Source organism: Candida theae, assembly GCF_024610275.1.
Source record: "Candida theae strain CBS 12239 chromosome Unknown scaffold6, whole genome shotgun sequence".
NCBI classification, from domain to species: Eukaryota; Fungi; Ascomycota; class Pichiomycetes; order Serinales; family Debaryomycetaceae; genus Lodderomyces; species Lodderomyces theae.
The window spans coordinates 327,411-353,872 of NW_026261434.1; the positions used below are offsets into that span (position 1 = coordinate 327,411).

The window sequence follows — 26,462 nt, forward strand, 5'->3', positions numbered from 1 at the left end:
AAGAAGTTAAATCAGTTATGTACAAATTTGGGTCGAAGAACAGTATTCCAATTCTCGTCCCATCTCGACTCACTTTCCTTCAATGCACCGTTTTTCAACTTTGACAATAATTCCTCATCTGTAAATACTGCATTCAACAATTTGACCAAATTTTCTGCTGTTGATTCCTTCACTATAAGTCCATTGTCGCCATCCTTTACCAACTCGTCAATGGCGGGGAAACTTAGCGATACCACAGGAACCCCAGATCCGAAAAAATCAACAATTTTCATCGGTAGATCAATCCCGCTCGATGATGTATGTAGCGAGACTCCCAAGTCCGCTTGCGCCAATATCTTGGGGTAATCCTCAGATGCCAACCATGCAGTTTTCACAATTATTCGTGGTGAATAATCAAGTTCGATAACCTTTTGTACAAACTTGTCCTTCAATGGACCTTTGCCTGTGACAATTAGTAAGATGGGTGGTGTATTGGATTGTTGCAGTTTGTCATATAGCTTCAATGCATCTAGCAAGAGGCCAAAATCTTCATCAGGTGTAAATGACGTAGAGCTGATCAATATTTTGTACTGCTCTACATTTTCAACATCTTTGAAAATCTCGTGTTTTGCCCTAAGTTCGATGTCCCTAGTCGGTTTGAATTGCATACCTGGCCGGTCGTAAAATGCAGTCACTTTAGATTTAGCAAATCCAAATTCGTTAATTAAAAACTTTCTCATTTTTTTAGTCACCGTTATATTCAAATCGGCAAATTTCCCCAAGTAGCATTCATAGCCCTTCATCAACCTCACCAATGGATGATTCAAATTCTGAAACCTCAAATTCAATATGGTGTAGTTCAAATTATGCCAATCAATCACAATTTTCCAGTGTCGTTGGACAAAAAACTTGAACAACAATACAATGAGCAAGATTGGTATACTAGGAGGATTCTGTATCATAATCACATCCATTTCACCACCTCGATTCCAAAGTATCGTCGCCAACTGCTTCACTTGAAGCAAGATTTTTTGAGCAGCAAAAAGTACGAATGGCAAGTTGTAGATATTGTGGACTACTCCAATAGGTACAATATCAATATTCAAATCATCCACAATCTCCAGTGGCGGATGCGTTTCAACATACCCGCATAAAGTCACGTCGTATCCCACTTTACTAAATGACGATGCATGGTAACACATTCGAGGCGAGTGACCTAGATCCCCCAACACAAATATCAAAATACCCTTTCGACTTGCTGGTCTCCTGTTCTGCGAAAAGTAAGGTAGTAAAATGTAGGCTATTATCGGAAGACAGATATATGCTGCAAGCATATAGTAGAACCATGGTCCAGTATATTTCCATATATGGTCGAATCCTTGATACTTGATGATTCCATCCATAGTATAAAAGAAGCAATTGATTGGATCTTAATACTCAATTGAAAGACGGGCTCTGATCAACAAGAAAAAAAAAATAAAAATAAAAACAATTATTTCAGTCTTTGTGCTAAGACAAACTAAAAAAAAAGAAAAGGAGTAAATGAATAGCGACAACTGCAGGACTCGAACCTACGCGGGCAGAGCCCAAAAGATACCTTGAATTAATTCAAGTCTTTCTCCTTAACCACTCGGACAAGTTGCCTAACAACTGAGCTATTGACTCAAATTGCTGACAAAAAAGATCTTTGCTCTTATATGTAAGGGTATTTTCACATGACATTCAGGTGACGTATGCGTGATTGTCACATGACTTTGTGCAAATAATCACTTCTAGAACCACACATTTTGCACCTTTGAAAAATGGCAAGAGGATAGTAAACCACAAGCCTAAGTTTAAGGGACGCTTTGCTATCATATCCCTCAAATACTTTGTTGTTATTCAACTGTCTCAGCAAGTTGGGTAAAATTGTGGCTATACTTAATATACAATAGTTGTTGGAAAAAGTCCAACAGCAAAACTAATGTTCTCACAATACTCAGTAGCATCAATTTTCAAAATGTTAATTCCAAAGGATAATGTTGCTAGGCAAAACATTTATGAGTTGATGTGTTATTTGGAGTATGTCATGCCCAGATCCAAGATTATGTCAAAAATTAGTGCTTTGACATACAAAAAAATCATTTGAATTTGCCAACTTTAAGCATCACGTATTGAAAATTAAGGCATTAACTTATAGAGCTAATTGTCGTTTGAACGACAAAAACTTGATTCAGTCAATTATCTCAAATTTATCACCAGCTGAGATATCATTAAGTATTTCCACTGAAGTTCCTCAATTGGTCTCTTCTTGCGTTTTCTATTGTAACTTTTTCTTCGACAGGTTCCAAATTGTTGTTGGGTGCTGGCTCGTGTTGTGAATCAATAGCAAATTCATTTTCAATTTGCATTCCTTCTTCTTCAGAGTCTGAATCTGAATCTGAATCTGAAGTGACATAATCAATTGGATCGTAATCAGGATCATTGATATTTCGCCCACTATATAGCGACTATGTAATTGTTGCAATCAGCTTTCCTTTGTGCCACTCAGACTTTAATGTCCATTTAGCAATTATAGTTGTGTAACGACAAGGGGTGTGATATTCAAATCAGTGACCTAATAAACTGTTACTACTGGTCAAAATTGTTTTGCTTATTAACTAAAGTAAGATTCAAACACTCAAAATTGTTGACAGTTTTTCTCACAATCTTTGCAATAAATTTGCACCCAAATTCCCCCAATTCCCCCAATTCCTCCGCCCCCCAAAAAAATGCACATCAACAAATTAGACTAGAGCTGGGATTCATTACAAAACAGCAAGGGACTGAAACAAAGGACTGAAGCACAGAGCGGGACCAAGCAGACTAGTAGACACATCTATGATTATGTGCAAAGAACCAAACTGCACTTGCCTGGTTGGATCTTCCTATCAAAAACATTATATTCTACTGTTGTGGGGTGTAAGTTAGATTGATGGAGAGACCCCAGTGACAGTCACTAAAATAACTACGCAATACCTTGGTGGTTGCAAGTTGACGGTTGATTGTTCTCGTTTTATCAAAGGTGGGTTTAGTGTACGGCGATAAACTTTCTACTCTCTCTCTCTCTCTCTGTGTGTGTGTGTGTTTGTGTGTGTGGCTTCAAAAAAAAAATAAGAACATAGAAAGACAGACGAATAGTAGTCACTGGTAACACATCGAGCCCACCTCTACTCTACATCAATAGCCTCGTACAATGTCAATAAATTATAGCACTCCGCATGCTGTGGATGTCCCTGTCACTGATATGGATGACCCCGAAGACGATATCATCTTTGCAGAACACCAGGACAATACTCACTCAACAAACACTTTGTTTGACCCACTCGCGGACGACAGGCAGAACAACTCCAACTCCGGTCTCATTGGAAAGCTCAAGTCGCTTTTGAAAAGAGATGCCAGAACTGATGATTATGAGATGGTTCTGCGCTTTGATGCCGGTATTGACGACGACGACGAGGAAGCAATGAATGAGCCAGCGATTGACTTAAAGGAGTACAGGTTGAGACACCTTGAAAAGAAAGTTAGGGACAGAACCATACTTGGTGGTGCTTTGCTCACTGCAGTTGCTGTGGTGTCTTTCATCCTTTACTTTACGAGAAACAATAACATAAACCTAAGCAGCGAATCCAACAAGCCCCTGCATAAGCTTTACTCCAATTCAACTCACGACTTTTACAAAACAACCATTATTGTGTCCCTAGATGGATTCCATCCTCATTACATTAACCCACATGATACGCCAACACTTCACAATATGTTTATAAATGATTACGGTGCGCCATATATGATCCCTAGTTTCCCCTCAGTGACTTTCCCCAACCACTGGACCTTGGTGACTGGGTTATATCCTTCAGAACATGGTATTGTGGGGAACACATTTTTTGATACAAAATTGAAAAAGCAATTTGTTAGCACTGATCCACAGAATGGAAGCCTAGACCCTGATTTTTGGCAAGGTGGTGAGCCCATTTGGAAGACTGCTGTCAAACAGGGCGTCAAAGCAGCAGTGCACATGTGGCCCGGGTCCGAAGTTCCAGGGGTTGGACCCGACTTTGACTCTGACAGATTCAATGGGTCGGAATTATTGACTTCCAAAGTGGAAAGGGTTATGGGATGGCTTGATCGGGAGATTGACACGCGACCAGAATTGATCTTGACCTATGTTCCTACAGTTGACGAATATGGACATCAATATGGAATATCGGGCCCCGAGCTATCTAAAAGTTTAACATATGTGGACGATTTCATCGAATTGATGAAAAGTGAACTTCACAAGAGGAACCTCGACAATATTGTCAATTTAGTTTTTGTCAGTGATCATGGAATGGCTCCTACATCTAACGACAGAGTTTTGTACCTTGATGATTTGATTGACTTGAAGAACATTGATCATATAGATGGCTGGCCATTGATTGGGCTAATACCAAACGTTGATGTCAAAGAAGCAAGGAAAGAGATTCAAGCAAACTTTGACAAGCTTGATAAAAATTTGACTAGACATTACCATATCTACACGCGAGAGGAAATCCCACAACGATTCCAATTCGGCGGACTGCTTGACGAGCACAAATTTAACTACAGATTAGCGCCACTATGGATCATACCCGATGTGGGATACGCCGTTACAACTCACAAGCAAATGGAAGATAATCACGGCGAGTACAAACCCAAGGGGGTTCATGGTTATGACAATAGACATTTATTAATGAGAGCATTATTTTTGGGATCGGGCCCCTTTTTTAAGGACAAATTCAAATCAAACAAAGTAAAACCATTTGAAAATGTTAATTTCTATAACCTTATTTGCGAGTCATTGGAGTTGCAACCAGCTATAAATAATGGTGAGCCAGTGCAAAGTGTTGTGTCACAAGTGTTGCCAAAGGACTGGAATGATAATTTGGTCTTCCCTGATTTACCTTTTGAAGTTGAACATATTGTTCGCAATAATGCAACTTATGATCAATTGTGGAGAATTGGAAACAAGGCCAAACCAGTCAATGAACAACCCAACCCAAGCCCAATGGCGTCACTTGTGTCTGAGCAGTCGACAATCTCTCAGGTTGCAACACAATCGTTACCACAGCCCAGTGACTTCTTGACTACAACGACAACTTCCCTCGACGTGAGCTCAAAAAGTGCGACCAAGACCGAGGCCGCAACTACAACCACACAGGAGGGTCTTGGTGGGTTATTCAATGAAATCATTGATGATATTGAAGATGGCGTAGAGGCAATAGGCGATGCTTTGCATAGTTTTATTGATGACAATTTCTAACAGCTGGCGAGTGGCGTTTTTATGACTTCTTTTATAATTCACTGGTTAGATATTCAGTTTGTATTTACCTTATAACTAATGAACAGTTTTTTGTCTTGTACTTGATCTCTAGAATATGGAGCCAGTATACTGGATGTTATGTTGTGCAGCAGGTGAATCAAGCACAAACGGAGAGTTTGTTCTCCTTCCCGGTGTACCTGGAGAGATTGTCTCAGTCGAGTGCAAAGAAAGGCGACTGGGACTTTTCCCCGCTTGTGTATTATTCTCTTGAGTAGTGGTTTCATCGGTGGAATCTTGACATAATTTAACAATATCGTCCTTACTGAGTAGCATAAACGATTTGGATCTGGTAATGACACCCCACTTCTCCTTTACAAACACAATGATTTTAGACAACAAGAGTCGCTCATTTGAGATGGAGAGATCTTTCCATATCCGTAGCAAATCTGAAATAGAATCTTCTTTATCCTCGAACCAAACTCTAAACTGTTCAAACAAGGAGACTAACTTCAGCAAAACCAAACTCTTGAAATCGGATAATTCGTACATGTTGGCCAACACCACCAAGGCCGAATAGTCATATATGGCCAAATGTTCATCATGTTTGATTTTGCCAACGTACAAATAGTAAACCATTGCATTCACTCTGCAAAACGGCTCGGGGATAAACACCCTGTTTTCAAGAGTTTCATTCATTCCCGATGAAATCATGCGATAAAAGTGTGGCCATCTGGCACTCAAAATAGCTTTATGCACTGGCATGGACTTTGTATTGTAAGCAATCTGGTTCTCAAAATTGCGCTTGTCGTCCTCATCAACCAACGAGGTGATTTCAAAATCAGCAAACAAGTGTGACTCAAATAGTTTTTCAAAATCTGACGAGACAGTATATCTTGATTGGTTCGAGACTCCAAACAGTGCCAACTCAACTTCCAATACGTGGTTTAATTTAACACTTTGCAAAACTGAATCTTGCTCCTCATCAATCCATTCGTTCCCATGCGTTGTTTCAGCTTCATTTTCCAAACCAGTGGGTGCCAAATTGCCTCCAAACAAGTGCAGACACTGCTTCCTCTTATTCCCCAACAAGAATAGAGATCCATTATGATTGATAAACGCACAAGACCATAGGAATTTAGCATCGCGCTCATTTTCCCCAACAAATTTCAGAAAGTCCAACTGCTCAAACAAGACCTGGGCCTCAAAGTCTTTTAAATCCAAGCTGGCAACATTGACTCCACCTTCTACGTTCCAAGTTGGAAGGTTTACAAACAAACTGACCCCAGGATTTCTCTTATTTTCCAATATGAACAAGTCATAGCTCAATGATGAAAAGCTGGTGGTTGCCAAGCTCGAAATTGAAGCTTCACACTTGGCTTTTGTTTTAAAAGAGTAAAAAGTCACCGTCTTCACATGATTCATGTCGCCGTTCAAGCCACCAAAACAATATATACGGTCGTTATGGTAGATTATCGTGTGATCAAATCTCGGTTCAAACTCAAAAGGACCTGTCCAAGTTCCAGACGTCAAGTCATAACAATACAAGTCGCTCAATACGGTTGACTTCACCAACCCGCCACTGATGAAAAGTTTCGTACCATCCGGAGTCAAACAACAGGCATGCCTTGATCGCGAACTGGGGGCATTGGTCAATGCGAAGTCGGGTGGGCCGATCCATTTTTTGTCGAAAATGTTGTAAATCATCATCAAGTGATCCTTGCGCATGTCTCTACTTGCAGATGCTTCACTGTGAGCACTGGGGAGTGAAGTTTCATCGTCGAAAGGTAACCCGCCATAGACCAAAATGTTGCCGTCGTTGAGGTAGACTGCCAGATGACCTTCTCTGTACAATCCGTCCATTTTGTTATCACATTCCCACTCCATAGTATCTGTGTTCAATAAATAGACGTTGCTGTCCAATGCATCATTTTCATCAAATCCACCATACAAGAATACAAAGGGAGTTCCAGAGCAGGCAACGATTGTTGATTTCAAGTTGTGTGATGGAATTGATCCCCTTGCACAGTGTAATTTCACTGATGCTTCTTGAGACGCATTTGAAGATGGGAAGATCACAGATTTTGTGTTTGGTTGTGAGTCAACCATACTGCATAACCCTAGTAGACCATAGACTTTGTTGGGGATTGATGTAGAGCGTTAATCACTGTGTGGTTCGTGGAGGTGGTGAAGAGAAGACAAGACAAGACAAGACAAGACAAGACAAGACAAGACAAGAATGCATACAGAAATATTTTGTGTAGATTGTGCGGCTTCTATGTACAAAAAAGAGCAATACATCTCTATTGTATGAACAACAACAAATCGCATTGTATATATCACCAAGTTTGAAATGGGTCTCTATCAGTCGCACTAATAATAACCTCATCACTCGATTGGAGCTCGCTTTCTAGTTGTTCTTTGATATACCTCAAAAACGGGCGCTCCGTGTTGGAGTGATTACAGCAGATCACCGAGGATCCACTTTCCTTGAAGAATAGAGCTTCATGATGGGATAGTTCTCCAGTAAAGTATAAATCAGCTTGCAAGCCCTTGAACACACCGCCTCCAGATCCTGCACAAATAGCAATTGATCTAATTTCGTGATCTGGTCCGTTTTTAGATTCAGCGACATGTACATGATCGAGACCAAGTTGCTCTTTCACCCTTGGAACAAGAGCCTTCAAGTTAATTGGTTGTTTAAGATTGACGAGTCTTCCCATTCCGCATTCAGGGTTAGATGAGTCAGGTTCAATTGGGGCAGAGTTTTGGACATTTGACTTACCTGCAATTGCATCAACTAGGAAATCATTCACTCCTCCTTTGGCACTATCAACCGCAGTGTGAGGTGAATACACACTGATGTCATTTTTCACCAACCTCAACAACGACCTTTGCTGAGGATCTTGTGGTGTTATTGACTTTAGTCCACGAAAGATGAAAGGGTGATATGCCATTATGAATTTTGCCCCTTTGTTTATGGCTTCATCAGCAACTGATTGGGTTAGATCAATGGTGAGCAACACCTTGATTGGGGAGTTCTGTTGTGCTGCATCTTCCACGCTAGAGTCTAATAGTAAACCAGTGTTATCCCAAGACTTGTCGGCTAAAGCTGTAGGATAAAACTTTTGAACTGATGAGATTGTTAGTAAGGAACTTAGCAAAACGTTTATCACGATCACATACTTGCGTTGACTACACGCTTGACTGACGTCTTCGACATTTTGTGGGGGAAGGGAAGGGGAGGGGAGGGGAGGGTAGGTTAGGGGTTAAGTTATGGTTAAATGTTGCTTTGCTGGATATTTTTCAATCCTGTAAAAGCGCTACCAATAAATGACACTGTAAATACACTCTTAAAAGCACTAAATATTTTTTTGAGTGAAAATTGCTCTTTTAGCTCAGTTGGTAGAGCGTTGCACTTGTAATGCAAAGGTCACTAGTTCGACTCTGGTAGGGAGCAATGTTTTTTTCTTTTTTGCAACTCTTTTTCCACCGTTGTGTAGACAACATAAAAAAGGGTTAAGGGCTCTAGAAGAAGATTTCATATACGATGTCTGCGAGGTCCCATCCCAAATAAGCTTTCATCCCGGTTCTCTGCAACAATTCGCTGGGAAGCGCATACTATTTTATTACACCAAATCTTTCAAGAACCACAAAACATAAAATTTCGCAATAACATATCAATAAACCAGAAAGCAAAAGCCAAACAGACAGCCACCAGCCGACAATCACCAAAGCAAACTAGTCAAGAATAGGTCACATTTCAACAATGCATTATATGACCTCGTTTTTGCTTATGTCGGCACACACATATTTGAATGCAACTTATTCATTTGATGGACTAAATCACTCGATAGAAACCGCCACCGATATGGACAATGAACTTGACACCAACTATCTCAACAACCTTGGAGTGGGTCCACATGGAAACAAAGGAGAAGAATATCAGTCTGATGTTACATACACAGAGCTTTTTGACAGAGTTGGTTCCATTGTTGAAGTTTACTCCAGTAAGGAACTGTTCTGGCCGACAGCGGGTACTTACAGTACAAGTGAAAGCACATTCACCAGGAAGAGACATCTGATAGGCAAAAGGAGCAATAAAATAAGACAGAGAAAGTCAGGAAAAGTATTTGGAGGTATCAAAATGAACGCCAAGAATGTTCTTGCAATTTGGCAAAACAGGATCCGGAGCAAGAAATTGGTCAACAAGGGGATGAAGTGCAATGAAGTAGACAGAGCAAAGTCTGACTTGCAGTGGGACGGTGGTATCGTGAACAATGCAAAGGCGAACCTCACAAGCGACGTGGAGATGACAGACCTCGAATGGACTGAGGAAACAGATGAATTGGAGGAAGATTTTGACTACTCGAGCGACGAAAGAGAGCCACTTAATTTGACCAGCCCATTCGTGTTGCCAGTGAGGACAGACTACAAACTGTCACCACCTGCTACTCCAGTTGTGATTACTCAGGTTCTCACAATCACCAAATTGGTGACGTTACCAGAAGATACCCTAGAGAGTGTGATTTCACCAGGCAACAGCATAGTCTTGGCATCTGAATCTACCACTAACTCCTCCTTCCCAGCACACATTGACTTTGACTCTAAATTGGAAAGTCCAAGTCCACCATCACCACCTGTGAATGATGTACCTGAAATTGATGCTGAATATGATAAAGTGTTTAGTGTGATTGCAAGCCGTAAAGTGTTGTCGGGTAGTCAAGTCACAAAGACAACCGCATTAACCAATTCCCGGGATTCAGAAGCTGGGACAGTAAACAGTGCAGAAGAATTGACCTTGAGTGACTTTGACAACGTTGCCATTGAAACGATTTCGACTTTGACGACCCCTGTGACCACAAGTGAAATTCCAACACAAAATACACGACAAGAAGTGGACCCAGCACAATTGGTAGAATATGATGATGGTCACTTGGTGTTAGGAAGGAAACTGTCGAGAGTTAAGGACACAGTTTCGATAATACTTGCAACGACGACACCAAGCCACTCGACGACCGGACTATTCAGTATATTACCGATAAAGGGAACAACCATAGTTTTGCGTCCTACTTCACTTCCCCATTTTCGAAGCGAGGTAATCAACCCAAAGAGAATGAACAACACCAAGATATCGGACCCAGGGACACCATTCACCAGTAATGCAACACTTTTAAACAAGTCTCAAACGTCAGATATTCCCAAGTCACATCCTGCAATAAGCCTTGGAAGCATTGATGCCACAAACAATGCGAGTACCACTGACTTGTCTTTTGGGAATGCTGACACAAGGAGTCCCGTTGCAGCTCGAGGAGGCTACTCATTCACTGGGGTGATTCTACCACGAAAACCATTCGTGCTCAACTCGGTTTCTTCAGTCACTGAGCTGACATTGTATCTACCATCTTTTGTATTTCTTCTACTAATAGTTGTAGTGTGCTTGTGAATGGAAAAACATTTAGGTGAACAAACCTCCCGTTGTTGAGTTGATGGAATTTTTGCGCTCTCTCGTGTCAAAAAAAAACAAAACGAAAACGGCAGACTGACTAGAAACCTTACTTTGGCGACATACAACTACAACAGTGCCTTCTCCCAGATAATGTCTCTACTATCCACTTGGAGACAGTTTCAGCTATTTGACTTCATTCCTATACGTGACCCCAACTACCAATCACACGATGCATTGTATTCTGATCCCACGCTCAGTGCCATCAACGCCACGAAAGCGTACTTGGTTATCGCCGTCAATAATTCCATACTTAAGATCATAAACCCAAAAGATATGACGTGCGAGGGCCAATTCCAAGCTTACGATATTGACTACAGGATAACGTTTATAGAACCTGTGATCAACCTGAGCAATTTGATAATGACTTTGGCTGAAAAGCAAGGGTTCCCACTGATCATCAAAGTTTGGGATTTAACAAGGATACTCAATATGGAAAAATTGGAGGCATCGGAATACAAGTTCAAATTCCAGACTCAAGTTTCGGTTACTGAGAATAGTCGAAGCAACGGAGTCCAAAGTGAAAATTCGTTTCCAATTAGTTGCTTCAAGTTTAATTTCGACTTGACATGTTTGGCAATTGGGTATGCGAATGGGAAAGTAATACTTGTTAGAGGGGACTTGTTGCGTGATCGAGGATCAAAACAGCGAGTTATTTATGAAAGCTTTGGTAATGATCCAATAACTGGAATACAGTTTAATGAAGAGGAGCAAATACTTTACGTCACAACAACTTCAAAAGTGTTGACGGTATCGACTACTGGGCGTAATCACGGCAAACCTTTGCGTATATTATCACAAAAGGCTGGCGCAGATCTAGATTGCACCGAATCTGGAAGAAAGCAGGAGTTAATTGTAGGACGTCCTGACTCAATTAGGTACTACAACCCCACTACAAAGCTAAAAACAATCAACTTCGACGTTCCCAAATCGAAAATTGCAAGACTCCATCAGTTCATATTGATGGTGAGCTCAACGGATAATGAATACCTGCAAAAGTTTCAATCGAGGATTATTATTCTTGATACAAGGAATAACCATATTTCGCTAAATTTGTTGATTCCACAAAGTGTGATCAAGTTTGTTTTCAAAATGGGTAATGAAATTTACCTCTTATCTAATGATGGTGTATTATACCGACTTTATGAAAAACCAATCAACCAACAGATTGAACTAGTTTTGCAAAGGGAATTGTTTTCCGTAGCATTCAACTTGGCAAAACAACTGAAACTTTCCTCAGACGTATTGTTGCGGATACAGACATTGCACGCAGACCATCTATTTGATGAACAAAAGTATGATGAGGCTATGGATGTTTACATTAGCTGTCTTGGCTTGTTCAAGAATGAAGCTGCGGATGCCGTCAATTCAATTTCGAACGAAGATAGAGATGATTTTATCATGAATGTGATTACGAAATTCAAGGAGGCAATTAACACGGCAAATATGGTGAAATTTTTGGAAAGATTGTACGCAATGACCCTAGCCAGCGTCGACCATATCACATTGTTATTATGTTGCTTGTGCAAGTTGAAGAACCTTGACCAAATTGACTCTTTTATTGATGAATTGGACTTGTCTAATGCAAAACTACAAGAACTCAATTTTCCCCTCATTATCAATTTATTCAAAGAGTGTGGATTCTACAACCAGGTGTTGAGGTTATTATACAAACTCAATCAACCAAATTTGATTGTTGAAATTCAGTTGAATGATTTAAGTAAACCGAAATTGGCATTGAGTTACATGAAGACATTAAAGATTGACGACTTGCTATTGATATTAATTGACCAATCGAAAAAGTTGCTAGACTCTTGTCCAATTGAAACAACGGAGCTTTTGATCAATGTGTTTACGGGTAAATATCAACCCACCGAGTCAACGCAGGAGCCTTCTACCACAACAGCACCAGATGCAAACATAGAGGAAGATGAAAAGGGTGGGGAGGGAATAACTCAATTGACCAACTACAAGGCATTTCTAAACTACTTGACACTCCGCGGGAATGACTCAGAAAATGAGAAAACCGAGAAAACAACAACAACAACATTATCATCCAATGTTGCAAGAGAACCCACATACCTACCTCCCAAGCCCAATTTGATTTATTCCAGCTTTACCAACCATCCAAATGAGTTTGTTATATTCCTCGAGGCATGCATTGAAGCTTTGGATAGATATCAGGGTAACTTGACGGATAAAAAGGAAGTGTTGATTACCTTGCTTGAAATGTATCTCTCATTGGACAAAAAGACTGGTGAGTCGGAATGGTTGGATAAAGCAGATTCTATTGTTGACCAATACGGTGATTTGTTAGATGACGACTCGTTGTTGTTATTGAGTCATTTGTATCGTTTCAAGCCTGGCGAAATAAAGGCAAGGGAAGATAATGGCGACGAGGAAGGTATATTTATGTCGTACAAAATTGATGAAGACGTTGAAGGGTGTTTCAAAGTGCTACAAAAGTATGGCCAAGCTAAACCGCAGCTCTATAAAATGATGCTCGAGTTTATCGTTTCCAAGCGTGAAGTTTATGAAAAAGTTAATCACGATGATATACAAGTCATACTACAACAAATCAAAAAGTATAAATTGTTGGACCCACTTGAGTTGATTAGTTTGCTCAATGGAGGTGATTCTAACGACAATGAGTTTGTTACGTTTGGTATTGTTAAAGATTATCTCCTTCAGTATTTTACAGCTCAAGAGCAAGAAATCACCAATAATGAGAAACTCATCGAAGTGTACGAGCATGACTCAACCAAGAACTCATACAAGTTGTCACAATTGACACACCCATTTGTGATTCAGAACAACAAGTGTTCAGCATGTCAAATGAAGTTGGACTTCCCAGTGATTCATTTCAAATGCAAGCATTCATTCCATCAGAAATGTTTGTCATCTAGTCTCGTTGCCAAACCAACAAGCAGCAATGGTAGCTCGCAATTCGTGGATGATGCAAGTGACCATGGACCAAAATGTCCTATTTGTGCACAAGCCTTGAGTGATGTTAATGAAGTCAAACAGAGTCAGTATACGTTAACGGAGAATGTCGATTTCTTTGTACAGTCTTTGCGTGATAGCACCGATACATTCAAGTTTATTTCTGAATACATTGGGAAAGGGGTGATGGAGGATGAGTCGGTTAGCATGGACCAGTAAAGAGTGGAGAGATATCAATTGTGTGTTTAGGATGAGTTTAGTTCTAGAAAGTGTTTTCCAACTGCTTAGTCTATTTTCATCTTTCTGTTTTTAGTGGTGGTGGTGTTAATGGGGGGGACGAACTGGGTAGAATGTGTAGAAGTTCTTTTGTGTCAAACATTTCCACTTGATACATATGAAATAAAATTTGTGTAAAAATTAATTGTATTGTACTCTACTGTTTGTATAACATCAAAACTGCCCATCTGATGACCTATCATTCTACTTCGTGCTGTCTCTCGAGTGAAGTAGCACACGATGACGCGTCAATCTTTGTTTATTATCTATTTTTCGTTTAGATAAAAACATTTGGCGCCAGATAGCTTTACTGTACTTGGTGCTGATTATTTGGCGTCAAAAAAAGGGGACAGAGCTTTGAATTTAAACTGCAAGTATCGAGACTAAGGGTGACCAGTATACCGTGTAATGCAGTATGTAACCTAAACCTAACTGCAAATCTAGATTTGAGACAAGGGCTGTATGTCCTTCTCTCCCCCTCTCCCCCTTCCCCCCCCTTAATTGTATACAATAAGTGATGGTACAAAAAACAAAAACAAAAATCAAATCGATCTTGAAACATTCCTGAACCACAAACCAAAGATGGATTGAACAAGAAAAGAAATATGCTGTAGCTAGCCCTGCTTCAGAAATGGAATGTTTTACGGATAGTAGCATCTTGGCGTGGGATTATATAAATAATCTTTGTTGGTGCTTGTAAAGATAAACAAGATTGCCTTTTCATCTACTTTTGCAGAACTTTCTACTCAACCCACGACAATAGACCCAATATTCTGAGAATCTAATGACTGATATTATAAATAAGCATCACATACTGGAGAGAGATTTGGCAAGGTTTGCAACATCGGGAAGAACTGTTGTTCCAAGCCACTCGGCGGCTGAATATGACCCATTTTGTCCAGCATGGTTGAGAGCTGCTGAGAACCAACCAGAGACAACCTCACCCGACACACAAGCCGCTTCGAATAAGCCCACAAGGTCTAGATCTCGTAAACAGAAACATGCACCTGGTGCTTTACACTTGGAGATATCCCTACCTACGTCAAATCCCGATTTCAACAATGTACCAACGTCCTCAACATCATCATTACAACGAAATCAGAGTATGCTGAAACGCAAGCCCGAAAAGTTGACATTCAAGCCTACACAGTTTCCCTTGTCGGTGTACGAAAGACAAAGGAGTTGTGGACAAACCTCGGAAAGTCCAATGCCTAACTTCAAGCCACCTCAACTACTGCAAAAGAGTGACCAAGTCTACAAGAAAGTGAGTTCTCCTATGCGTACGGAATTTTTCAACCACGAATTGACAAATGACGTCAAATTTCAGTATCAACAACAGATTATTGAGTTTCTCAATTACACCATTGGCAAGTATAAGCAATTGGAGAAGTATGTTGACGCTAGCAAATTGGAGTGGAATGAAACTAGTGAAAAAAGCTTGGTTTTGTCGAATCTCATGAGGATTAAAGAGGGGTTCAAGGATATGATCCTTCGTATAATGAAGCAGTTGAGTAAAGAATCTGGTATAATTGACCACAAGGAAGTTTGTGAGTCTGAATTGATCAATTGTAATGTGTTTCAATTTGTATACAACTGTTCAATTGAAGTGGTTAATTTTGGTGATTTAATCAACAATCTGGGCCTATTCAACAATGTTTTTAAATTCAGTTTGTTGAGCTATTATTACAAGTTGGATTTTGTTCTTGCACAAGCAGTGCATCATCGTGGCCATTTGGCCATTGCCATGGAGGTATGGCACAAGTTGCCCACTTTCATCAAATGCATCAAGGATCAGTTGGCAAAGTTGAACAATCACAATATGAAATTGGGAGTCAACAATGTAGTCAAGAGAAATTATCAAGATTTGGAAATATGTTTAGTAAAGTTGAGCTCAGTGACTTCAAAATTTGCCACTGTTGACAATTTGAAACGCAATTATCCCATATTAAAATGGACAGATTTGGTCAGAGTGGATGAACTATTAAAGGTCAAAGTGCCTGAATATTATCCACAACACAATTTGACGCAGTTGCAATTTGTTGATTTCAGTAGTCGACCATTGAGCACAGCTGTTGATACAAGTATTGTGAACGGTCTCCATTCAAACTACAAATTGGATGTCAAAGCGACCGGGACAAAGAAGGAAACTGATTTCAAAGGCAAACAGGATGAGACTGAGTCGAAACCTTCAAGACTGAAGCTGACATTGTCCAGAGGTATCTCAATCAAACGTTCCTTGTCAGCCATGGTGAAACGCAGTGTTTCCACAACGTCAAACTCAGACAAGAATAAAACCAACAAGTTGCATACCCTTACCGATATCTTAACACAACTGCCTGACAACGGGCCTAAACGACAGCCTTCGAGATCACTGTCAAAACAGCCACAGATATCAAGGTCGCAAACCACAAAGTCCAGAAATCCATCACCATTAACAAAATCGACTCAACAAGAGGATGTTCTTCTACAAGTAACCACCCCACCAAGACGAAACCAATCTTTGAATCTACACAAAAGCGAGCAAAGGTTGGATTTGGTTGATGAAGATGCACTGCCAAGCCTGACGCAACCTCCACCAGCACGGTCTCCGAGTAAGAAGGACATTCAACTAATGCTTAAAAACAGACCACTTCCCACAGCGCCCGAGAACACACCGCAACGAGAGAATAAAAGGCAAGAAGGAGCAAAAGGAGAACAGCTACAGCAACCGCAACAGTTACAGCTACAGCAACAGCAATCTTTGCCCAATTCTCAAATGGCAAATTATGTAACCTGTCTTGTGCAGTTGCGCAAGAAATTGAAAGCACTCGGCCCACAATTGATTGAGTTTCTTGAAATTCAGTTGAAATATTGCCGATTGTGGCAGAAGTTCCTTGGAGACGACGTAGATGGCAATGATGGTGATGGTGCAGCACAAATCAATCACCACAGCCAGAACAAAGATGACCATTACATCAAGTCCATTTACCAATCATTTCATGAAAAACTTCTCCATCAAATCAACTTTACGCAACATACAATCGTGCGTCATATAAACTCCAAATTGATTATGCCCATTGACGAATGTTTACAAATGTACAATGGTCGTCGCACATTAACTGACTTGCTGTATATCCATCAGTTTATGGAGTTGATCGTACGACAGTATAATAAATTGTACTGTGAATGGCTTGAAGGCTTGATTGGGGCTCAGTCCATTGCTGAGTATCAACAGTTGTGTGACCGTATGATAGGGTGCCCCGGAATGAAAAAGGGCGATGATATTGTTGAGTATTACGAGCAATTGACAAAGTTGAAGAATTTAGTTGTGTGATATGGGGATATAGGATATAAAGAAAGCTAATGCTACCAATTTTAATTTCATCTCTCTCATCTCGCAGGTCAACGCTATAAAAATATCTTGTAGAGACAGAAAAATTTTTTTTACACCACATCACACTTTTTTCTTTCTTTCTTTCTTATTCACCAGGCACTTTAAGTACAACATATCCTTGCAAAGACAAAGCAGCTACACGGATATACTGAGTAATGCATATTCATATATTTATCTAGCTCAAGTCTTTGAGGGATTGACAATATAAAGTTGTCTTTATGGGAAATTTCAGAATCTCAACCAACACACACACACACACACACACGCACACACACATATATATATATTTATGATGACAAGATTCGCTGTGCACCAGTCTGAGTACTCAACTGCATGACAGACCCAGTAATATACCCAAATTTCTGATCAAATATATATAAAATGTGTTTTGATAAGTTGTGTATTGTTGTGAAACTTTCTCGAAGAGATGATGGAATAGTACTATATAAGCCGGCGGTTTTACAAACTTCTCTTCCTCGTATACATATAGTTGGATAGCTTTTTCCCAGGATGTGCCGTCAGAGGTGAGCTGCCTCGGCTTTTTTAGATTTTGCCTACAATGTAAATTTATCTAAGGTGACGAAAACTGCTTCTAAAACTACTTCCGTCCCTCCTGCTTCTCCTGCCACCATCGTCTATCTCTCCTAATTAATGCACGAGAAACGGTTTTGGTTTTATTGTTTCTATTGTCTTGGGTGCATTTATACCGAATTGGGATAAATTACCACCATCTACACAAAAAGAACCAAACGATTTTCTATCACTATATTACACCAAATTGCAGGCAATATGCACGGAATAAGGCAAATTATACCAACCACCGCCACACAAAATAGCTCATGCGAGTAATTAACAGGTTATACACGTATTAAAATAGATATATGTTGCAGTACACTTTGGCTGTGCTTGTTCTTATCAAGCCATCTTCGTAATTGAGTTGAACAAATGGAAACGCGATGTTTTTGGTTCGTCTCGTGTAAAAGTACAGGCTCTTGCAACCAGGAGCTATATGTCAGACCACAACTGTGCTGTTCGTAGTGGAAATGGTTGCAACAACAAAAAGTATATGCAGTGGTGTCTCACTTCAATGCATCCATTGGTCATTGGCGATCGTTGGTTACGCGCAGGTCATATAACCCTAAACGGAACAATAATGAAATCTTCCTCTCCGCCTTCTCAACCCAATCCAGAGAATTCGCGTGAGTGCTGCGGCTTCTTTGAAAGGTGGCTACATATTCTTCTATAAATGGAAAAACTAAAGACACTATAAAACTCGACAATGTATCTACACAGAACATACAATCATCCGATTGCATTCTCGCGTACGCTACGTGGTGGCTTGACAATTGACAGTGCTCTGATCGTTCCCAAAGACTCAATAACGACGGGGGCATTCTCGTCTGAGGTAGGGCCATCATGAGCCGAAGGTTTTGAATGTGCTCTGTCCTCAAGTGTGGTTGTTTGTGTACTGGAATATGAGGGATGAAATAACAGAAGTCGAAAAAGTACAAAAATCAAAAAGTTCTAGAATCTCTACGGTGTCCCTTAAAATAGATTGTAGCAGAGTATCTGTTGTTGTTGTAGTTGTTTATTGTAAAGGTTTTCAAACGCCAAATACAAAACAATATGACGCGCGTCAAAATTTGTATCACAAGAGCCAAACCATTTTCTTTTCTTTTTTTTTTTATTTTTTTTTTTTTTTTTTTTAATCTGGCGTTTGTGGTGACACCTCGAACAAGATGGTCTCCTTTTTCCTAGTCATGGTATTGTTATTGTCACCTTAGACGATGCAAAACGACCTAAACAATATACCCAAAACCAAAGTCAAATGAAACTGAGACACACAAAAGGAGATATATACACGCGATCTAAAATATCTCTCATCTCCTTCTAGAATAAAACTATACAGTACGCATTGGGCCAAATTGAATTGCACACAAGCCTCAATAACAGGAGGGAAAAATAAAAATTAGTCTACACGATAGAACTTGAGACAATTATGTTGCCCCACACACACACACACTCTCTCTCTCAATGGCACAAGACATATACAGTAAACAGTGCCAAAATGTTCTATCCTCAGACGCGTTTTAAATGTGTTTTGTAGACCGCCACAATTTATTTCAACAATGCTGTAACGTGACGGTATTGTATTGCCAGCTCGCCAAACACGTTTTATGTTTATGATGAGTGTGTGGTCAAAAATAATGTTCCAGTGGCACGATGTGGGCTGTGTAGAGCTTATTGGTTGGAGTTTCGTACATAGAGAGGAGGTGCATTGGGCCTGAACATTGCTTAATACTGTAAACTCTTTCTTAAGCCGTATATGATCATTGTCAAACCGTAATTAGTCAACGCCAGCCATAGTTTACTTGCTTGGATCCATTTTAGGATAAGTAATTATGCGTGTAGTACGTACCTGACGACACAACGCGGATTAATGAGGTTTGAACGGGGTTAAGATATATGGATAGCTGCATCTGCTTGCATTCCCAGAAAACTCTCATTACGTAGAAATTCAAGATCTTTTGTTCTTCGTGCTGCTGCTGGCTATCTCATACGTATATGGAACATGGGGAAACTGATTATTTTATTTTTTGTTTTCTTGCTGGTTTTTGGGTAAACTTGAGACGCGAAGATATGTACAATCACAAACCTAACAATATGGAATGCAAAAGAAAATATCGAACGTTTTGGAGGTAGCGTAGTAGACGAGGGAAAGAGAGAGGAGGAGGAGAAGAAGAAGAAGAAGAAGAAGAAGAAGAAGAAGAAGAGGTATCACGCAACGACGTGAATGGTTGTAGAGCCTATGGTGTGGTGTGCTGGTGCTGTAATGTTATATGAACACTGAACAGTTTGTATGACAAGTGGCAACTATACCGTTGCATAAGTCAATTAACCCAAAAAGGTTACGAACCTTATGGTTATAGACTTTACAGGGTAAAGGAGTGTGTTTGTTTACAAAAACCCAAGGGAAATTGGAATTAAGCGCCAAATAAAAAATTATTTTTTTAGAAAGGAGAATAAATGCTGCTGTTACACAAACACCCTTTCTTTTTTTTTTTTTTTTTTACCTTGTTACGATAAATAGCGAATATAACACAAACAGTGCGTAATTGCACTTTTATTCTCTTTCTAAAACAATTATCAATCGATAATGAAAAACACATAGACGTACCTTTGGGTATTTATTTTGCAGTATTGAGTTATATAACAAAAACATCTCCTTAAACCATCAAATCTCTGACACACACATATGTATATATATATAGATAGAACTTCTCAATTTTCTCCCCAGCATACCCTTGTCTTCACTAATACTACTTCTTCATATTCGTCACCCAAACTCCAATCCAAATCCTTCCACCATGGTTTCCGCACTTGATTTGAAAGCATTAAACATTTTTCTCAGTGGTCCAATCACTCACGATATGATCCACAAGTTGGTTGTCGCTACTTTACAAGTTATTCCATGCAAGGATACCAAGTCTCAAACTTACACCACCACCAACAACACCGTGAAACAATTACCTTCATTGATGACATTTCTCACCAAATTGGTCAAGTACACCAATGTATACACGGGAACTTTGATGGCTACATTGATCTACTTGCAGAAATTGAAAACCAAATTGCCTAAAAACGCACAAGGCTTGCCCTGCACTAGACACAGAATCTTGTTGAGCTGTTTGATCTTGTCGAGTAAATTCCACAATGACTCGAGTCCAAAGAACAAACACTGGGCCAAGTATACCGATGGTTTGTTCAATGTCAAAGACATCAACCTTATGGAAAGACAGTTGATCTATTTATTGAATTGGGATTTGAAGGTTACTAATGAAGAGATGGTTGAAGTTTTGGGATCCTTCTTGGACCCAATCAGAGCACAAATTGTCAAGCTGGAGAAGATCAAATTGTGGAAACAACAACAAGCACAAGCACAACAACTCTATGCCACCGCCACTGCTACTGCCACTGCTGTTTCTGCTACTGCACTTTCCACCACTCCAGCTTCGGCATATCTCACTACCCCATCCCCATCCAGATCAATTTCGGGCAGTCCATCAAACTCAAACTCAAGCACAAACACAAGCTCGTCTTCAGCTTCATTATACCATCAATTACACTACAGACAAGACTCACAAAGCTCAATTTCATCAATCAGCTCATCAAAATCATCCAATTCACTCTACTCAGCTAGATCAAACTCAACGTCAGCTTCGTGCTCAGTATCGCCATTGCCACCAACTAGCGCGGCAACTTCAGCTGCTACTGTGGAGAAAAAGCAGCAATACCTACAATCCAACAATCAGTACATGGTTGACCCACTTATTGAATTTGCTGCAATGAAGGAAGAAATTGAGTTGAACAACTTGTTGAAGAAACTCAACAAATCAACCATTTAATAAAGAGTAGGTTGGGGGGTGGGGGCTTAATTGCCACCGTCTTTTGTTGGTTTGATGAGTCATAAGAGTGTTTTCTTATGGGGAAAGGATTTGGTAGATTAAAAGAGTTTGAAACAGGGATGGGAAACAAAATGCTGGTCATTATTAATCTCATGCCCTGGTTGCATGGTGCTCTTCTCACGCTGGTTTTTTTATGGTCATTTTATTGTTTCGTTTTGCATATACATTTTTACAATTTTATAGAATACGTTTTTATAATACATTTGGTTTAGGATACAACTTATGGTAGATCTGTAACCTTAATCTTCTTTCCTTGTAATTCGACACAGCTAATGGTGCCTGTCCCGAATGAGTCATGTCTGCAAAAGAATGGCAAGATGGAGATGTCTTGGCGGACTGGTCGCTAAAACGCGGGGTACATTTCACAGGTTGCAGGGGTGCTAAATTGCAAAACCCAAAAGAATTTTCTTATCTGATGCAACTTGATGCAGAGTGAGAGACAATGTTTGCGCAGTCACCCATCTCTCAGCCCAGAATATTATCTTCATACGAGATATGCAAAGTCCTTCGAGATCGCCGGCGAATACTTCACCGCAAATGGTGCCATTAATCGAATTTTGCAATAGAAATGCTTCTAAAATACAACACTACTTACCACACAAATCACACAAATATATCACATTATTAATTAATTACTATAATTACACTTTGCCCCATACGAACTGCCTGACGTCATGGCAAATTCATACTAGCTATACCCAACATCTCCTCCAAGGGTAAGCTATTGAACAAATCAAAATCATTCAATGTCTTTAACTCTGCACCTCCAGGAGCAGCCCCATTGTCTTGATTATTAGCCACACCCCCATTGTACCCGGACGTCTGCTGATAATTCTGTTGCTGTTGCTGTTGCTGTTGCTGGTGCAGTTGCAGTTGCTGGCTATATGGTTGCGCTAAGGACTGCCAAAAGGGCGTCAAGACGGAAGGTGTAAACGGAGTGCCCAGCGTCGCTGGTCGAGCAGCGCTTCCATTGGTATTGGAGCTTGCACTAACATTTGCCGCATTGGCAAACTCACCTTGAAATTGATCAACATTGCCATCACCCGCCACTGGACTCGTCTTCATCTTTAACGAGATCCATAAATTATCAATATCAGTATTCGAGACAGTATTGAAATCATCGAGACTCGACCATGACTCCGATGACATTGGATTATTCATAATGTTGGAATGTTCCGTTGTTGTACTAGCTCCATTCGAACTAACCAGGTTTTGATGTGAATGTGCATCGACATATTCATCACCACAATCAGCATTTATATCGCCTTCAGTCACATTGTCTCTTCTCTGTTCCACATTTGCATTTGCATTTGCTGGCCTTACCATCTCATACTCTGTAGCCAAAGGACCTTGATTTTGATCCCTACTAAAATGCTCTGAAAAAGATTCGCCAAACTTCTTTTTGCATCTAGCATACGGCTTCATACCTTTTTGGCAAATTGCAATAAGCTCATTCAATTGCGCATCACTACATTCCAAAAAAGGTGCCAACTGCTTCTTCTCATGGAAGAGCTTGAAAAAATCTTGGTTCCTTATGCAATGCGTCATGATGTAAGTATGGGCCTTGGTTATTCTCCACGCATAGTAATACCGTTGACTCAATCGTGACATCGACATAATCACAATCTCACAAACCCTTTCCAAAAGCTGGCTCAATTGCACCAATTTCCCATATTTTAATCGGTAAGACATGCCAGACTTCATATTGGCGTCATGTGCTTGTGTGTCTGATCTCATCAAATAAATTGTAGAATTCAATCGTGTCAACATTGCAAAACTAAATTGTGAAATCTTGTGCAACATGCCTTCAATAAATGGATTTATAATCAAATCACTACCGACACCAGTACCGAAATTCTTGGCATTTTCCCAAAGCAATTGGGGAACATTAGGTAAAAATTCACCATACAATGAGACCATAATTTTCCTCAAGTAAAAGAATGCCAACGACTGCAGCTTCACATGGGACTCAGAGGATTGGTTTTGTTTCTTAGCTTGTGCTTCATAATGGATATACAAATGAAACAACAATCCATTAAGAAAAAACTTCATATTGATGTAGTTTTTGCACTTCATGATTTTCAAAAATGGGTAAGCATAATTGTCCTTGTCAAAAGGTATGAGAAACAATTTCATAATACCAAAATTGTCATTAAGAAACACCTCAAAGTCAGAAATGCTGTTAGTTAGCATCTGCAAATTAGCCGGCTTGTGCAAATTCAAACACATGTTCAAAATATTAACCAATTTGGTACGATACTTTTCAAGATACGCAAATGTACTCACAACATGCTTCTCCCTTTCAACATCACCTATATTTTCATTTCCCGGTACATAGTAAGGCAAACGAGTATCATACATCTCGTCTCTGATGCATAATGGATTACCATACTGATAACCTTGAATCAAGTCACAAATAACCAAAAAGAACCAGATTTTACGATGAATGTTTTGTTGTTTTGCACTATCTTCCTCAACAATAGACTCTTCATCAGATATGATATCATAAATATTTGTAACCACTGAACCATCCCGATGCAACCCAATAGCAAGAGCCATTTGCACCATTAATCCATTAATAACTTGCGAATCTCCACCATCAGAACCGTCTCCGTGTTCAGGACCAAACATGTAATACAAACGAAGTAGAAAAGTACACTGCAAAACAATAAGCGCACATCTGCGATTCAAATTGAACTGATCGAGACACAACTCTGCCATTTCGATAAGCTTCATTTCAGCTGGGTTTAATAACAAGTACTGTACATCCATCTCTTGCCTGTTATCAGTTCCATTAGCCATTTTCTTATCCATGAGGGTTGTCCTGTTCGTAACTAGCGAAACATAAGCAAATCGAATTATAATGAATAGAGCCCCCAAATAAGCGAGATCAAGTCGTTTTTCAATTTTCAAATCGGTGATTTTGGAATCATTGAAATCTTTAGGGCCCAAGATCCGTTCCATTTCACGAACAAAATCTTGCTCATCAAGCAAGGGGAAAAACGGGTACAAATGGGTGAAGAATAACTCAATTGATTTCCAAATAACCTTTTGTTTTGGTAAATAGTCTCGCAAATTTTCAATTAGATTCAACTCCTCCTCGATTTTACCTTTGCCAAAAGACATGGCACCTCTAGATTTCTTTTCTGGTTCGGGACTAATACCAGTATCCCTCTTGACATCCGATTTTTGTTCCAGTGAACCTGTTGGCTTTGAAGTAGTGGCAATAGCAGAAGTGCCGTCTCTAATACCCAGCTGTTTGAATTTCGTTCGTACATTGCCATAAAGTCTCAAATCGTTAAATCCATCACGATCAATTGCCCGTTCTTGAAACTCCCATTCTTGACCACTCTCCTTCTTTTTGGTACCGGGGTCATCATCATTTTTATCAGTCTCTGAAACTTTTGTTTCACCATTTTCACCGCAACAACCGTTTTCAGCCTTTGTCCCGGTTTCCGGTACTCCATCTCTGAAGTGATGTATCAAGGGTGGCAATTGAGCCGCACGAGGAGTCTGTCGAATCCGTTTCCGGTTTTCTTGACGAACAGAGTGCAAGTATTTCCAGATTTGGCTTTGAGCAGGGTCTTTCTTCAATAAAGTCAACCAAGCAAATGGGCCATGGTTGTATCGTCTAGCTAGATCTTGAACATGCACAGGTGCATATCCTTCGTAGAAATTGATTGTTTCGCCTGGGTTCGTATCATTAAACGGATTGATTCCGATAAATGTCGGATTCGACGACGACTCATTATTAGCTGACGAGGAAATTGTTTCCCAATCGAGCGGTTTCTTTTCAATGGCTGGTGGTGAAGTGTGGGACGCCACAGGAGACCCACTTCTATTATGCACCTTAGATTCCAATTCATGTAATTTAGACTTGAGAAACTCCAACTGCGCGAAAACACCATCGCCATCCTTACTTTCTGTTTGAGACATTACTGCAGGGCTAGCACCAGTCTCAAGGCCCATAGCATGGCCACTACCACTACTTTTTAGTTTCATCTCTTCTTCTCCGCTTGTCTTGCGTTTCTTGATGCCACCATCTTCACCGTACAGCGTACTCCTGGCATCTAAACGCTGCACACTGAATTTTTTGTCCTGATCAGCTTTACTCCACACAGGCTCCAGGTACTCACACGCAGATCCATACTTGACGCACGACCCACAAGGCTTATTTCTGTCGCACTTGATTTTACGCCGTTTGCACGAAATACAGTTGAGTGAAACACGATTCCTCTTTGGCTTGGGTTGATCGTGGCTGCCCACTTGAAACACTGATTGCATTTTTTTTTTCTTTCTTCGAACTGTAGGAAGGACAGAAAGTAAGATGATTAATGAATGGGTGTAATGAATTGGAGGAATTTACGTGAAGAAAGAGAAAAACAATGTAGTCATTTCGGCGCTACCTAAGCCCGTCGGAGTTACTGCGGGGCTTTATTTTCCGTGTACGGATTTAGGCGATAAGCACGGTGAATACCAACCACGGTACTTCACAATGATAGAGCAGAGCATAAGCCGCCATAACCTGTTACAATAATAATACACATTTTTAAAACTCAAGAAAGTACACAGGTAGACACTTTTTTAAACAGATTTGATTGTCTCATCTTTTTCTTTTTTTTCGAG

The 26,462-nt window shown here is 40.0% G+C and overlaps 9 protein-coding genes across 9 annotated transcripts; 4 read left to right on the plus strand and 5 right to left on the minus strand. All coding sequences in view use genetic code 12, as the record gives it.

Moving 5' to 3' along the window:
* Positions 1 to 11: 11 nt before the first annotated feature.
* ALG1 (chitobiosyldiphosphodolichol beta-1,4 mannosyltransferase) lies at positions 12 to 1,382 on the minus strand (the record flags this gene model as incomplete). Its single annotated transcript, XM_051751827.1, has 2 exons — positions 12 to 1,245; positions 1,324 to 1,382. 2 exons carry the CDS (start codon positions 1,380 to 1,382, stop codon positions 12 to 14), a joined length of 1,293 nt encoding a protein of 430 aa, XP_051609108.1.
* An 849-nt stretch (positions 1,383 to 2,231) lies between these two features.
* On the minus strand, positions 2,232 to 2,898 carry KGF57_002507 (uncharacterized protein; the record flags this gene model as incomplete). The annotated part of the gene is made up of 2 exons (XM_051751828.1): positions 2,232 to 2,457; positions 2,858 to 2,898. 2 exons carry the CDS (start codon positions 2,896 to 2,898, stop codon positions 2,232 to 2,234), a joined length of 267 nt encoding a protein of 88 aa, XP_051609109.1.
* Positions 2,899 to 3,193: 295 nt separating this feature from the next.
* On the plus strand, positions 3,194 to 5,275 carry KGF57_002508 (nucleotide diphosphatase/phosphodiesterase; the record flags this gene model as incomplete). The annotated part of the gene is made up of 1 exon (XM_051751830.1): positions 3,194 to 5,275. The coding sequence occupies one exon, from the start codon at positions 3,194 to 3,196 to the stop codon at positions 5,273 to 5,275; it is 2,082 nt and encodes a 693-aa protein (XP_051609110.1).
* Positions 5,276 to 5,383: 108 nt separating this feature from the next.
* KGF57_002509 (uncharacterized protein) lies at positions 5,384 to 7,381 on the minus strand (the record flags this gene model as incomplete). The annotated part of the gene is made up of 1 exon (XM_051751831.1): positions 5,384 to 7,381. One exon carries the CDS (start codon positions 7,379 to 7,381, stop codon positions 5,384 to 5,386), a length of 1,998 nt encoding a protein of 665 aa, XP_051609111.1.
* A 230-nt stretch (positions 7,382 to 7,611) lies between these two features.
* NIF3 (Nif3p) lies at positions 7,612 to 8,495 on the minus strand (the record flags this gene model as incomplete). Its single annotated transcript, XM_051751832.1, has 2 exons — positions 7,612 to 8,384; positions 8,459 to 8,495. The coding sequence occupies 2 exons, from the start codon at positions 8,493 to 8,495 to the stop codon at positions 7,612 to 7,614; spliced, it is 810 nt and encodes a 269-aa protein (XP_051609112.1).
* A 546-nt stretch (positions 8,496 to 9,041) lies between these two features.
* Positions 9,042 to 13,940, plus strand: VPS11 (tethering complex subunit; the record flags this gene model as incomplete). The annotated part of the gene is made up of 2 exons (XM_051751833.1): positions 9,042 to 10,682; positions 10,899 to 13,940. The coding sequence occupies 2 exons, from the start codon at positions 9,042 to 9,044 to the stop codon at positions 13,938 to 13,940; spliced, it is 4,683 nt and encodes a 1,560-aa protein (XP_051609113.1).
* An 841-nt stretch (positions 13,941 to 14,781) lies between these two features.
* Positions 14,782 to 17,310, plus strand: FAV1 (Fav1p; the record flags this gene model as incomplete). Its single annotated transcript, XM_051751834.1, has 1 exon — positions 14,782 to 17,310. One exon carries the CDS (start codon positions 14,782 to 14,784, stop codon positions 17,308 to 17,310), a length of 2,529 nt encoding a protein of 842 aa, XP_051609114.1.
* Positions 17,311 to 20,738: 3,428 nt separating this feature from the next.
* PCL1 (Pcl1p) lies at positions 20,739 to 21,776 on the plus strand (the record flags this gene model as incomplete). Its single annotated transcript, XM_051751835.1, has 1 exon — positions 20,739 to 21,776. One exon carries the CDS (start codon positions 20,739 to 20,741, stop codon positions 21,774 to 21,776), a length of 1,038 nt encoding a protein of 345 aa, XP_051609115.1.
* Positions 21,777 to 22,508: 732 nt separating this feature from the next.
* KGF57_002514 (Zn(II)2Cys6 transcription factor) lies at positions 22,509 to 26,120 on the minus strand (the record flags this gene model as incomplete). Its single annotated transcript, XM_051751836.1, has 1 exon — positions 22,509 to 26,120. One exon carries the CDS (start codon positions 26,118 to 26,120, stop codon positions 22,509 to 22,511), a length of 3,612 nt encoding a protein of 1,203 aa, XP_051609116.1.
* Positions 26,121 to 26,462: the final 342 nt, after the last annotated feature.